The 11942-nt window shown below is 40.5% G+C and overlaps 1 protein-coding gene across 5 annotated transcripts in view; it reads right to left on the minus strand.

Moving 5' to 3' along the window:
* Nucleotides 1–5187: 5187 nt before the first annotated feature.
* Nucleotides 5188–11942, minus strand: part of LOC310727323 (growth factor receptor-bound protein 10-like) — a 25323-nt gene continuing 18568 nt past the window's right edge. For all 5 annotated transcript variants that reach the window (XM_083543684.1, XM_083543685.1, XM_083543687.1 and 2 more), the window contains 10 exons: nt 11839–11913; nt 10461–10598; nt 10118–10228; nt 9781–9879; nt 8893–8970; nt 8621–8737; nt 8179–8245; nt 7984–8071; nt 7786–7879; nt 5188–7669 (listed from right to left, as the gene is read on the minus strand). In XM_083543684.1, coding sequence (XP_083399810.1) covers nt 7523–7669; nt 7786–7879; nt 7984–8071; nt 8179–8245; nt 8621–8737; nt 8893–8970; nt 9781–9879; nt 10118–10228; nt 10461–10598; nt 11839–11913 — 1014 coding nt within the window. In that variant the 3' untranslated portion in view covers nt 5188–7522. The remainder of the gene's footprint in view (nt 7670–7785; nt 7880–7983; nt 8072–8178; nt 8246–8620; nt 8738–8892; nt 8971–9780; nt 9880–10117; nt 10229–10460; nt 10599–11838; nt 11914–11942) is intronic.

Genomic DNA, 11942 nt, shown 5'->3' on the forward strand with positions numbered 1-11942 from the left:
GGAGATGACGTGGAGCTCTACCTGAGGAACTCATAAACCAAACTGAAATGAAATGTGCATTACAGAACCTGTCATTAACACAAATAGATTAGATATACTGATAAGTTTACAACATTTTACATTATAATGTGTGGACACTCATCTCTATTCTCTGATCTTCCTCCAGGGTGTACAGGTTCCTCAGTGAGAGCTTCCCTCTGCACTTCTGTGAAATGGGTTTGGAAAGGAAATTATTATGTAGGAAATGTATAGTTCCACTTTAATCTTGAAATTAATCTGAGGCACTTTTGAGAAATCCTTCTGCAGATAGAGAAGATCAGTTGGCTTGGACCGACTGTGGGGAGAAACACAGCAGGTGAACTGGAGAAAGAACTCAACAGTGTTGTTTTTACACAGTAGCAGGTTCAACCAGGACATTTTCACTGTGACGAGATGCGAATTTTATTATTTCATTCAGAGTAAAGCTACAGACCAACAAGTCAAACAAGCTCTTACATCAACAGCCTCAAGGAATAAAGACCAAACTCTCATATCAGTGTGTGTGTGTGTGTGTGTGTGTGTGTGTGTGTGTGTGTGTGTGTGTGTGTGTGTGTGTGTGTGTGTGTGGTAATGTGAGTCTGGTGACTTTATCGTGTTTCTGAACCAGAACTGATCATTAAAGAGTACATTGTGTGCTGTATGATTTGTTTATTGTATTTTTTTTATTCAAATAAATGATTTTTAACACTGGAGTGTTTTATCATCTATTTAGCAGCATTTTTGAAAGTGTGTGTTTGGGGGGGTTGTACTTAAATCAGAATCAAAAATGATAAAAAAAAAGAAAAATTAATTAATGAAAATAAAGTAGATTTTAGTGAATATAACATCCGATTTGCTACCAGTGTTAATAACGTGTACAGAACAACTCACACACACACACACACACACTCTCTCTCTCTCTCTCTCTCACTGTAAATTATAAACTACTATATTAAAAGTACTTGGGCTCGTCCGGGATTTGAACCCGGGACCTCTCGCACCCAAAGCGAGAATCATACCCCTAGACCAACGAGCCGGCTGGAAGAACCTCCTGCAGGTGTCTATTTTAGGCTTCAGGACTCAGTCTACGTGGCACTGAAGATTAGTCTCACGTTCCTGTGTGACAGGTAATGACGGATCCTGTACACCAGAGGGCAGCAGCGGACAGAGTCTGAGGGAATAAGATCTATGCTCCATTTGAGAGTCGTTCCGGTTCTGATTCCAAATAATAAGAAATAAATATATATATATATATATATATATATATATATATATATATATATATATATATATATATATATATATATATATATGTGTGTGTGTGTGTGTGTGTGTGTGTGTGTGTGTGTGTGTGTGTGTGTGTGTGTGTGTGTGTGTCTTGACATTGTTAAGTGAAATATGATTCTGATGTCATCTCTGTAGGCTCTGCTTGGAAAATGACCACTAGAAGGCGACAAAGCAACGTGAAGCTGCTACCGAGACCTGAAATTAGCAAATATGCAAATTGGAAATTCCCTATAGATGAAGGTGAGCGAGATCTACAGGGATAAAGATGAGACCAGTGGTGGGAGGTCAGGGTCAGTAAATTCTTCTCTGCCCCCCTAAACACTTTCAGAACTACTGACCTACATTTACACCCTAAATTCTAAAATTTGTTCCATAAAATTGTATTAATTTATTCCCAAACAGTTTATTCTCTTCATGTCGTAGTGTTTCTCTCGGCTGCACTGCTTCCAGTACGTGTATGTGGATGTTAGATTTTTTGTCCTATCAGCTGAAATCTCTATGTGCTGCCATGTGAATCTAATCTGCACAGAGCCTTCAGAATCAGTACTGCTGGACTTTTACTATAGAGAATATTACCAACAGCTCTGTTTCTTTATCCAATCAGATTTCAGATTCTCCTCACAGAGCAGCTCACTGGCCCAGAATAGTGTCAGCATTTTCCCGTCCTCTGATTGGTTGGTCAGAGGGAAACTGTTACAGCCGAGTTCGACTAGTAAAACACGTGTGTAGCTCTGCACACGTTCATACATCTGAGTTAGACTTTTTTACGCCTACAGAGGAAGAGAAATTTTTTTGGTCTCAAACATACTTAAAAATCCATTGTGAAGAAAAGCGAAAAGCGAGACATGGTGAGGGGGTCACCAACCCTGAAGCTAGCTAGCGTGTCTCAGCCCGGGAAAGGGTTTGATCTCCACTTCAAGACCAGTGAATATGAGCGGTACCACTGGATTACAGCCTCTGGGGGGCGCTGCACATTATGAATCTGTATCTCTGGTGAGTAGGTTGTGTTTTATTTACATTTTAATGTTTTTGTCATGTTATTAGACAAATATTGATTGTGAACTGCTCCAGATGTTGTAGGTGCACAGTTGTGGTTGTAGTGTTGAGGTTTGGAGTGTAACTGGGTTTGTTGTTTTAGTAAAATGGTTTTTACCTCCAGATGTGAAACGTCTCTCTGTAATGCCACGTGTTGTTATATTGTGTTTTTGTATTGCATCATGGTTTCTATAATTTCGACATGATAGTGGTGTATTAAGAGGTGGATTAAGTCGAGTACGTCCTCACTGAAGGCCCTGGTACCAAATACGGCCCACCACTGGATGAGACAATGGCAGCAAGGTTGTGGATTGTTCTTCAACAAAAATAGTTAAAACATTTGGATACCACCTCGTATCACTTCAACCTCTTATCAACTTCACACTCTCTCTCTCTGGACTCTCATCATCTGACAAATCTATGTCTGAATCTCCCTCAATGATTTTATACAGAATCTCAGCCGTGGTCATAGAACTGCCTACGACAAAAAAAAGTGAAATAATCAGAAGTACAATGTTCTGATTAACACTGTAGATTACATTTACTAATAAGTTATTAAAAATAAATATGCTTAGCTCAGAATTTACTCACATTTTGCACAGCATGAGTGATAAAAGCAAAAACTTAATTTTCACTACAGTGGAAAAAAGTGAATGGCCGGGTCTCAGGGGGTATTAAAATAAAGAGTAGGGCTCGTCCGGGATTTGAACCCGGGACCTCTCGCACCCAAAGCGAGAATCATACCCCTAGACCAACGAGCCAGCTGGAAGAACCTCCTGCAGGTGTCTATTTTAGGCTTCAGGACTCAGTCTACGTGGCACTGAAGTTCCAGTCTTATGTTCCTGTGTGACAGGTAATGACGGATCCTGTACACCAGAGGGCAGCAGCGGACGGAGTCTGAGGGAATAAGATCTATGCTCCATTTGAGAGTCGTTCCGGTTCTGATTCCAAATAATAAGATTCAATCGAGTCAATGACGTCAGTAATGAGTGAATCATTTTAACGAGTTCCAAAACACACAGAAATGTGGCGTAATACACAAGTATTCATTTACATAAGCACAAACTGCTACACCTGGTCTTCAAGGTAAACTACACACTCATTATATCAACTCGAGACCAAAGAATTTGACAATGGAGCCTTTTAGTCACATAACTCAACATTTTGCAATATATATTAGGTTTATATATGAGTTCACGTACCTGGGGTCAACAGTGCAGAGTAATGGAGAGTGTGTTAGGGAAGTGAAGAAAAGAGTGCAGGCAGGGTGGAGTGGGTGGAGAAGAGTGATAGCAGGAGTGATTTGTGATAGAAGAGTATCTGTGAGAGTGAAAGGGAAAGTTTATAGGACTGTGGTGAGACCTGAGATGTATGGATTAGAGACAGTGGTATTGAGTAAAAGACAGGAGGTGGAGCTGGAGGTAGCAGAGCTGAAGATGTTGAGATGTTCGTTGGGAGTGACGACGATGGACAGGGTTAGAAATGAGTTTATTAGAGGGACAGTGCATGTAGAACGTCCCTACAGACAAGGTGAGGGAGGTGAGATTGAGATGGTTTGGACATGTGCAGAGGGGGGACATGGGGTATATCAGTATATTTATGTATATGAGTGTGCGTGTGTGTGTGTGTGTGTTTGTATATGGGCATAATGTAATGTGCTCTTTCTGTCTTTGGGGGCGCTATGTTTTGTTTGCTATTAGGAGTGGAGGTGTTTACCTTCAGTTCAATTTCTTTTGTGAAAAGGTAAGGAGGTATATCTCTGTTCTTCAGAATATTTATTTATTTTATGTAGTTCTATCAGTCATCCATGTTAATAAAATAAATAAAAAGCAGTTAAGAGGTTTATTAACGTGTATGTGAATATTTTAATGGATTGTTTTGTATTTTAATTATTGCATTTTTTGTTATGTGATGCATCATATTTTATGTTAATCTTGTGTTTAAAGTTTATTTGTGTATTTATAGTATTATTTTTTTTCTATTTTGGAGTTCGAGTCTGGAGTTTCTTCATCATTTATTAATCATCAATTTATAAATAAAAAGACTGATTTCTCTAAATGTAGTGGTTTATTTAATACATGCCTTTATAAATAAAGTCCCAGTAGTAAAGAACAGCATTTTATTACAATCCTTAATATTGCAAATAATTATTTAACATAAATATATTAAGGTTAAGGGTTAAGGGCCTTGCTCAAGGCCCTTAACCCTCTATGCTCCGGGGGTTCCTTACGAGGGAAATATCAAGGTCGGTGACGTTGGAGTGATGTGGGGCCGCCTTCCCGTGGGCTCACCACCTGCAGGAGGGACCGTAAGGGACGGTGCTGTGAGGATTGGGCAGCAGTCGAAGGCGGGGGCCTGCTTAGACTACTGCCCCCGCGACCCGAATTACGGATAAGCGGGAGAAAATGAATGAATGAATGAATAAATATAAATGATTTTAGATGTTATTATTTGAGCTTCCTGAAAAAAATCCAGGACAAACATGAGTTCCAGCGTTGATATGATTGTATTTTATTCTCCTAGCTTGTTTTTTGATATTATTAAATGAATTGTGACTTTTTGAGTACATGCTTTCTGACAAGGCTGATAATAAACACATAGTTTGTCTTTTTATAAATATAGTAGACTGATGTTACCTGAATTATATAATGTGCTCCTGGTGCTTTTTATAGTCTTGCAAATGACCACTAGATGGCGGCAAATTAACAAACAACTGCTACTGAGACCTGAAATGAGCAAACATGCAACGTGGCAAATCCCTATGGATGAAGGTGAGTGAGATCTACAGAGATGAAGGTGAGTGAGATCTACAGAGATGAAGGTGAGTGAGATCTACAGAGATGATGATGAGATCCAACCTTTACATTTGGTCTTTATTCTTTACTTTATGATCATTCTTCAGTCACGTGCAACACAGTTTAACATAATTTGAACACATTTGAATAAAAAGGCTTTTGTGGCACAAATGAAACAGATAATATAATATTATAATCAGTCTGATTTAAATCACTGAGATCAAACAAAAAGCAAACATCGTCTATGGAATACTTGAGTCTTCGTTTCATTTTGGAGCCAAACTGTTTACATAATTGTAGATTAGATCGAGCGTTTACGCTTCACACACTCAGAAACTGAAAATAATGTATATGTTGCTATTAAATGCTGCATGGAACTGCAGCCAGGATCCACAGAAGGACACCTGTAGACTTCAGGAGATGAGCTGTGTTGAGATGGTTTTCAGCCTGGTCTTACTATACATTTTCTTCATCTTGGGATTGAGGAGACTCGACTAGCGGACACCTGCCCCAGACCCTGTAATAGATTTTCTTTTCTGCATAGTGCAGGTTTTTATTTAAAATGCTGCTGTTCTTCATTTCCACACACAGATTAAGGCTGTACTCCGTTATTCTACTGAATTTTGTTGAGGAATCTCCAGTGGTGTTCTTTGCTCTATTAGACGTGTGCACGTCAGCGTGAGCGTCAGCTGTAGGAGGTGCTCGTAGTCTTGCTGTGCCAGTGTAGGACATGGAGGATTCTGTTGCATTGTGTCCTGTGGCATATTCACAGGTTTGTATTCGGTGCAGGAGCTGATCTTCTCATGGAGAAATGCAAACGTTCTTCTTTAAGTGTTCAGGTTTTCTCTTTGGCTCCACTTGTATCTCACAGAAACATGTGCATTAACATCTGTTTGTCAATAACCTGGATAACAAACTCGCCTGCATTTAAATGCATTGAGATCAAAATATCTTTCCCTCACACACACACACACACACACACACACACACACACACACACACAGTGGAATTTTGGAAGAATTTCTTCTTACAGAATAACATACGCAGACCTACAGATTTTATTTATATCTGCCGAGAGCCAAATCTTCTGGTCAGACTTGAGGGTGTTTAAAACTTTTTGAAAGGGGAGATTTTTCCAGATTAGACCACATCAGGACACGACCATTAATGATTTAATATTCCAATAGAGTAAATGACTGTAGTAAATTAATTACTGTAACTAACCCTACTCACTCTGTGTGCAGTTCCACCTGAATATTTAATGCTGATTCAGATCACGTGTTAATTCAAGCTACAAATGGGGAATTTTTTAAACCTTTCATTTGTTCATGTGGCTCAAAACAGCAAAATGATGTAAAAGTAATACATATTTATAGCTATACAGGATTTAGTAAAATAATAATAAAAATAAAGTTGCTACATAGTCAGAAGAGAGCGAATGGTTTAACTCAGTGATTGTGCTCTGCTTGTCGACATCAGAAACGTGAGTATGGGTCAAGTGTTTAAAGCTGTCGCACGTTTCCTGAACTCCCCCACACGCTGGACTTTCAAATATTGCACTTAATTTAAAAAGTGACTTTTTGTCCCTTTAAATAATTAAAGCAATGCATTTTATCCATGGCTTTAAATGAATTTATCCAGCAACATGTGGAAGTTTCCTGTGGAAGGTCTCATTCTCCAGACTGAGCGAACGCCACATGGCCTTATCCCAGAGCACGTCCGGTCTCTAAGGCAGAGGAACATGGTGACGTATAACTCGGACTGAGCACAATGCAACAGATGAGATGATGATCAGCCTTCCAGGTCTGCTGATTCATAACGTGATGCATCAGTCATCAGCTGTAACCGTTTGTCTCTGGAGCCTCTGACAGAATGAAAGTCTGTCTTGAGCTGTAATCCAATTAGCACACGGGAATTCTGTACGAAGGCTTTCTAACCACGAGCCGGGGCACAGGAGGGGTGAGCTGAGGCGAGGGGGTAAAGGTGGTACAGTGGGACACCGGTTTTCAGCTCGAAAGTGCACGCATATGCAGATGTACGAAAACATCTGCAAATCCCACTGATACCAATCAAGTAACATTAGAAGACATAAGCAACAGAAGAGATGAAGATTTTTTGGTATTTTTTGTGAGTGTGTCTAATGCAGGATGACACTGAGGACTTCTATTGGATAAAATCTTCAGGTGAGTGACACTGGCTTGAAAACGAGTAGTAAAATCAACTGGACAAAAAGATGATTCCAGGAGAAAGTAAAAAAAAAAGAATCAGAAAATGGTCTTCTGGTCTAAGACATCAGGTGATTGCGGTAGAGACGCTGAGAAAAGGAACAGTGTTTATTCTTTTTCTATCTTCTCAACCATTGGTGCAAAAATCAGGAGTGCAGGGGGTCATAAGGCCACCATGGTGCAGGGGTGTTTAAGTTTGCAGGGCAGAACTCCTCTATTAAGTTGATAGAATTCCACAAGGTGGATAAGGTCTGTGAACTTGGTGGAACCATCATCAAGGCTGAAGAAGATCTGACCATCCTCTTCATACTGACAAACAAAAATAAACACAAGACCTTCAGTCTGGGCTGATTTAAAAATATTGAGATTTTGTGACCTCTGTATTAGATACAATGTGATGATCAGAGTAGAACTTAAGGACTCACAGGCAAGATCTGGAAGTGTCGGACCTTCTGATGATGGCACAGAGTGAGAACAAAAGCCTTTGGGTTGCTCTGACTATCCCGCAAAAGAAACAACCTTAAGACAAAAGACATGGAGCTGAACAAACCTCAAACCTGAAAATCTCAGTTACCATAAAGTTTTAGACATCATGTAGATACTCTCGAGTCTGAGCCTCTTACCCGTCCACCTGCCCCTGCTGAATCATCATACGGTGCGATTCCTCCCTCATGATGCGTCCGTGAAACCACAGCTGGGTTCTGTGGATCGCTGCAGACATCAAAACCCATCATTCATACTGTTTTCTACACTTACTGTATAAATTGTACATTGAAATACACTGTTACAGTGTTCTCCATGTTGATCTGCATGTGTACCTGAATTTAAAGATGATGAATGTGGAGAACTCGTGTGGCCCAAAACATTCATTCGCTGACTTCGTTTCTACACACAAATAAATGATACAGTATAAATATAATGAATGAACTTCAGGAGCTCTGTGAGCTTCAGGGTTTTTCTGTAAAATTGTGTTTGAAGTTTTTAACAAACAGAGAACTTTCAGTTTCAGAAATGCAGTTTGCACATAGTGATCAAATCCAACCTCAGTAAAATACTGAACACTTTCACAGAACATTACTCAAACCCACAAACTCCTTCAAATGAAAAGAAGAGCTGAAAATGACACGATGTTCCTCTTCAATATAGAAACCACTGGAGAAATGTGTACAAATGTTTACAATCCTCCTGCAAATTATTTGGTAACATGCAGCTACACAAATACGGCACAGTAAATAAATAAATATATAATAAAAAACGTACTCTCCAGCTGTGTCCCTCCTCCATGGCTGCACTCATTGCTTCCACAGGGTTGTCAATCACGCGTCCTGTCCTCCCTGAGAAATCCATGGCAACTAGAGAGTTCTCAGAGATGCTCCTCTACAGAGAAATCAAATTAACATAACTGCCAAGTGTAAAAAAAATCCTCTTAAATTACTCTAATCAAATCAGTACCTTCTCAGTGTAGTGATATCTGAGCAGGTGGAACAAGTGTTTAGAGAACTGTATCATAAAAAACTAAGCTGAATAATCACCACTGGGGTCATGAAGTTGGAGACTGGAGTCTGTCTTTGGTGAGGGATTTTATAGTTCTGGTAGAGCAGAATTCCATACTGCAAAAACACGTTTATTTTATTATTCCATACTGCAAAAAACGTTTATTTTATTATTCCATACTGCAAAAGCACGTTTATTTTAATATTCCATACTGCACACACGTTTTTTTTTATTATTCCATACTGCACAAACACGTTTATTTTAATATTCCATACTGAACACACATGTTTATTTTATTATTCCATACTGCAAAAACACGTTTATTTTATTATTCCATACTGAACACACATGTTTATTTTATTATTCCATACTGCAAAAACACGTTTATTTTATTATTCCATACTGAACACACATGTTTATTAAACATTATTTATTAGTATCTACACAATGCACTGTATATTTGTTATTCATTCATTCATTCATTCATTTTCTCCCGCTTATCCGTAATTCGGGTCGCGGGGGCAGCAGTCTACGCAGGCCCCCGCCTTTGACAGCACCGTCCCTTACAGTCCCTCCTGCAGGTGGTGAGCCCACGGGAAGGCGGCCCCACATCACTCCGACGTCACGGACCTTGATATTTCCCTCGTAAGGGGTATATTTGTTAATGACCTTTAAATGTTACATCTCCTGTCCAATTAGAGGCTCCAAGTAAAGTATTATAATTAATATAAATAAATCACATGGTGCAGTTTGAATAAAAATAAAAATAAATGTTGATCAAATTCACGTGGCTCGAACTTCAACCAGGATACATCATGAGGTTCACTCATCTGCAAGTTATTTTATATCTGCAACATACAGTAACAGTGTGTGTGTGTGTCTGTGTGTGTGTGTGTGTGTGTGTGTGTGTGTGTGTGTGTATGTACCTTAAACACTCTGAAGCCAGTCATCCAGCATGTCCTGCTCTGCTCATCTTCAGCACAAAGCATCTTCAGATCCTTCAGGTTTGCTGTACCTTTAGAAGGCTGTTATTAAACAAACAAATAATAACATTTATTTAATATTATTTTTAGTTCTTTAGTTCACCTTCATCCCAACACACACACACACACACACACACACACACACACAACAACTATATGGTTATAAGGATATAGGTGTGTACGAAGTAATAAAACCAATAATAAGCATTAAATGAAAGTGTAGAATTGATATTTATAGGAAATAAATGTACACTTTGGTCTGTTTGTGTGCTTCTGGTACCTTTATGCAGAACTGGTAGTCTGTGGGAGCGTTGTGCACCTTCCTGCCTGTCATCATGGTGAACACACTGTTTTCTTCCAGATCTGAGAGCAAGTGCAGATGTCTGGGCTCCTGAACATGACACACACACAATGATCAGAAATGGCACATACACACACACACGCACACAGTATCAACAACTGGACAATCCGAATCATTAAAGCTGCAACACCACACATACAAAATCATGTTTATGTATCAGTGTGTTGTTTATTGCACACAGTCTGGATGGTAATTCAGGTCTTAACCATAATCACTGCCTCTTTTCTACACACACATCAAGGATCACAGAAGTTCAGCTTGCCTTAGATGTCCCTTTAGTGGAGTAGTAGAGTCCGGAGCGACGCAGGAACATGTAGAGCTTTTTCCAGGACTTGCGGCTCGTCTCCTTCATGTACAGAAAGCCCTGGATCTCAGGGTAGCAGCTGGAATTCAAGAAATTCTGTATGGGGGAGGAGAGCAGGAAACCATCTAGAGACTAGTTATTTAGCTTTTCTCCACTGAGAAATCTCCCTCTCCCCCTGTCTCACACACCACCATGTCTCCTGTCTCACACACACACACAAAACACCATTTCTCGCTCACAAACACACCACAATGTCTCCTGTTTCACACAAACACACCGCCATGTCTCCTGTCTCACACACACACACACACACACACACACCACCATGTCTCATGTCTCACACACACACACACACACACCACCATGTCTCATGTCTCACGCAAATACACCACCATGTCTCCTGTCTAACACACACACACACACACACACACACCCCACCATATCTCCTGTCTCACACACACACACACACACACACACACACACACACACACACACACACACACACACACACACATCACCATGTCTCCTGTTTCCCACACACACACACACACCACCATGTCTCCTGTCTCACACACACACACACACACACACACACACACACACCAACATGTCTTCTGTCTCTCTCACACACACACACACACACCACCATGTCTCCTGTCTCACACACACACACACACACACACACACACACACACACACACACCACCATGTCTCCTGTCTCACACACACACACACACACACACACACAACACCATGTCTCCTGTCTCACACACACACACACACACACACACACACACACACACACACACACACACACACCACCATGTCTCCTGTCTCACACAAACACACACACACCACCATGTCTCATGTCTCACACACACACACCACCATGTCTCATGTCTCACGCAAATACCCCACCATGTCTCCTGTCTCCCACACACACACACACACACACACACCACCATATCTCCTGTCTCTCACACACACCACCATGTCTCCTGTCTCACACAAACACACCACCATGTCTCCTGTATCTCTCACACACACACACACACACACACACACACACACACACACACACACACACACACACACACACACACACACACACAAGAAGAAAAGTCATGACATACGATTTAGCTAAAGTACATCAGTGTGGTGAGATTTGACCTCAATCCACAAACACAGTGTTTCTGAGCTGAGTCATATTACAGCCATCATCATTCTTACTTCACTACTGCAGTGTGTGTGTGTGTGTGTGTGTGTGTGTGTGTGTGTGTGTGTGTGTGTGTGTGTGTGTGTGTGTGTGTGTGTGTGTGTGTGTGTGTGTGTTTACCTGCAAAAGCTGAGATGGTGGGATTGTGCTGTTGGACTCCTGACACCAGGCCACCATTTGTTCTGGGAAAAAGTTCTATAAGACGGAGAGAATGAGATTTTATT

Source organism: Silurus aristotelis (assembly GCF_946808225.1).
Source record: "Silurus aristotelis genome assembly, chromosome: 6".
NCBI lineage: Eukaryota > Metazoa > Chordata > Actinopteri > Siluriformes > Siluridae > Silurus > Silurus aristotelis.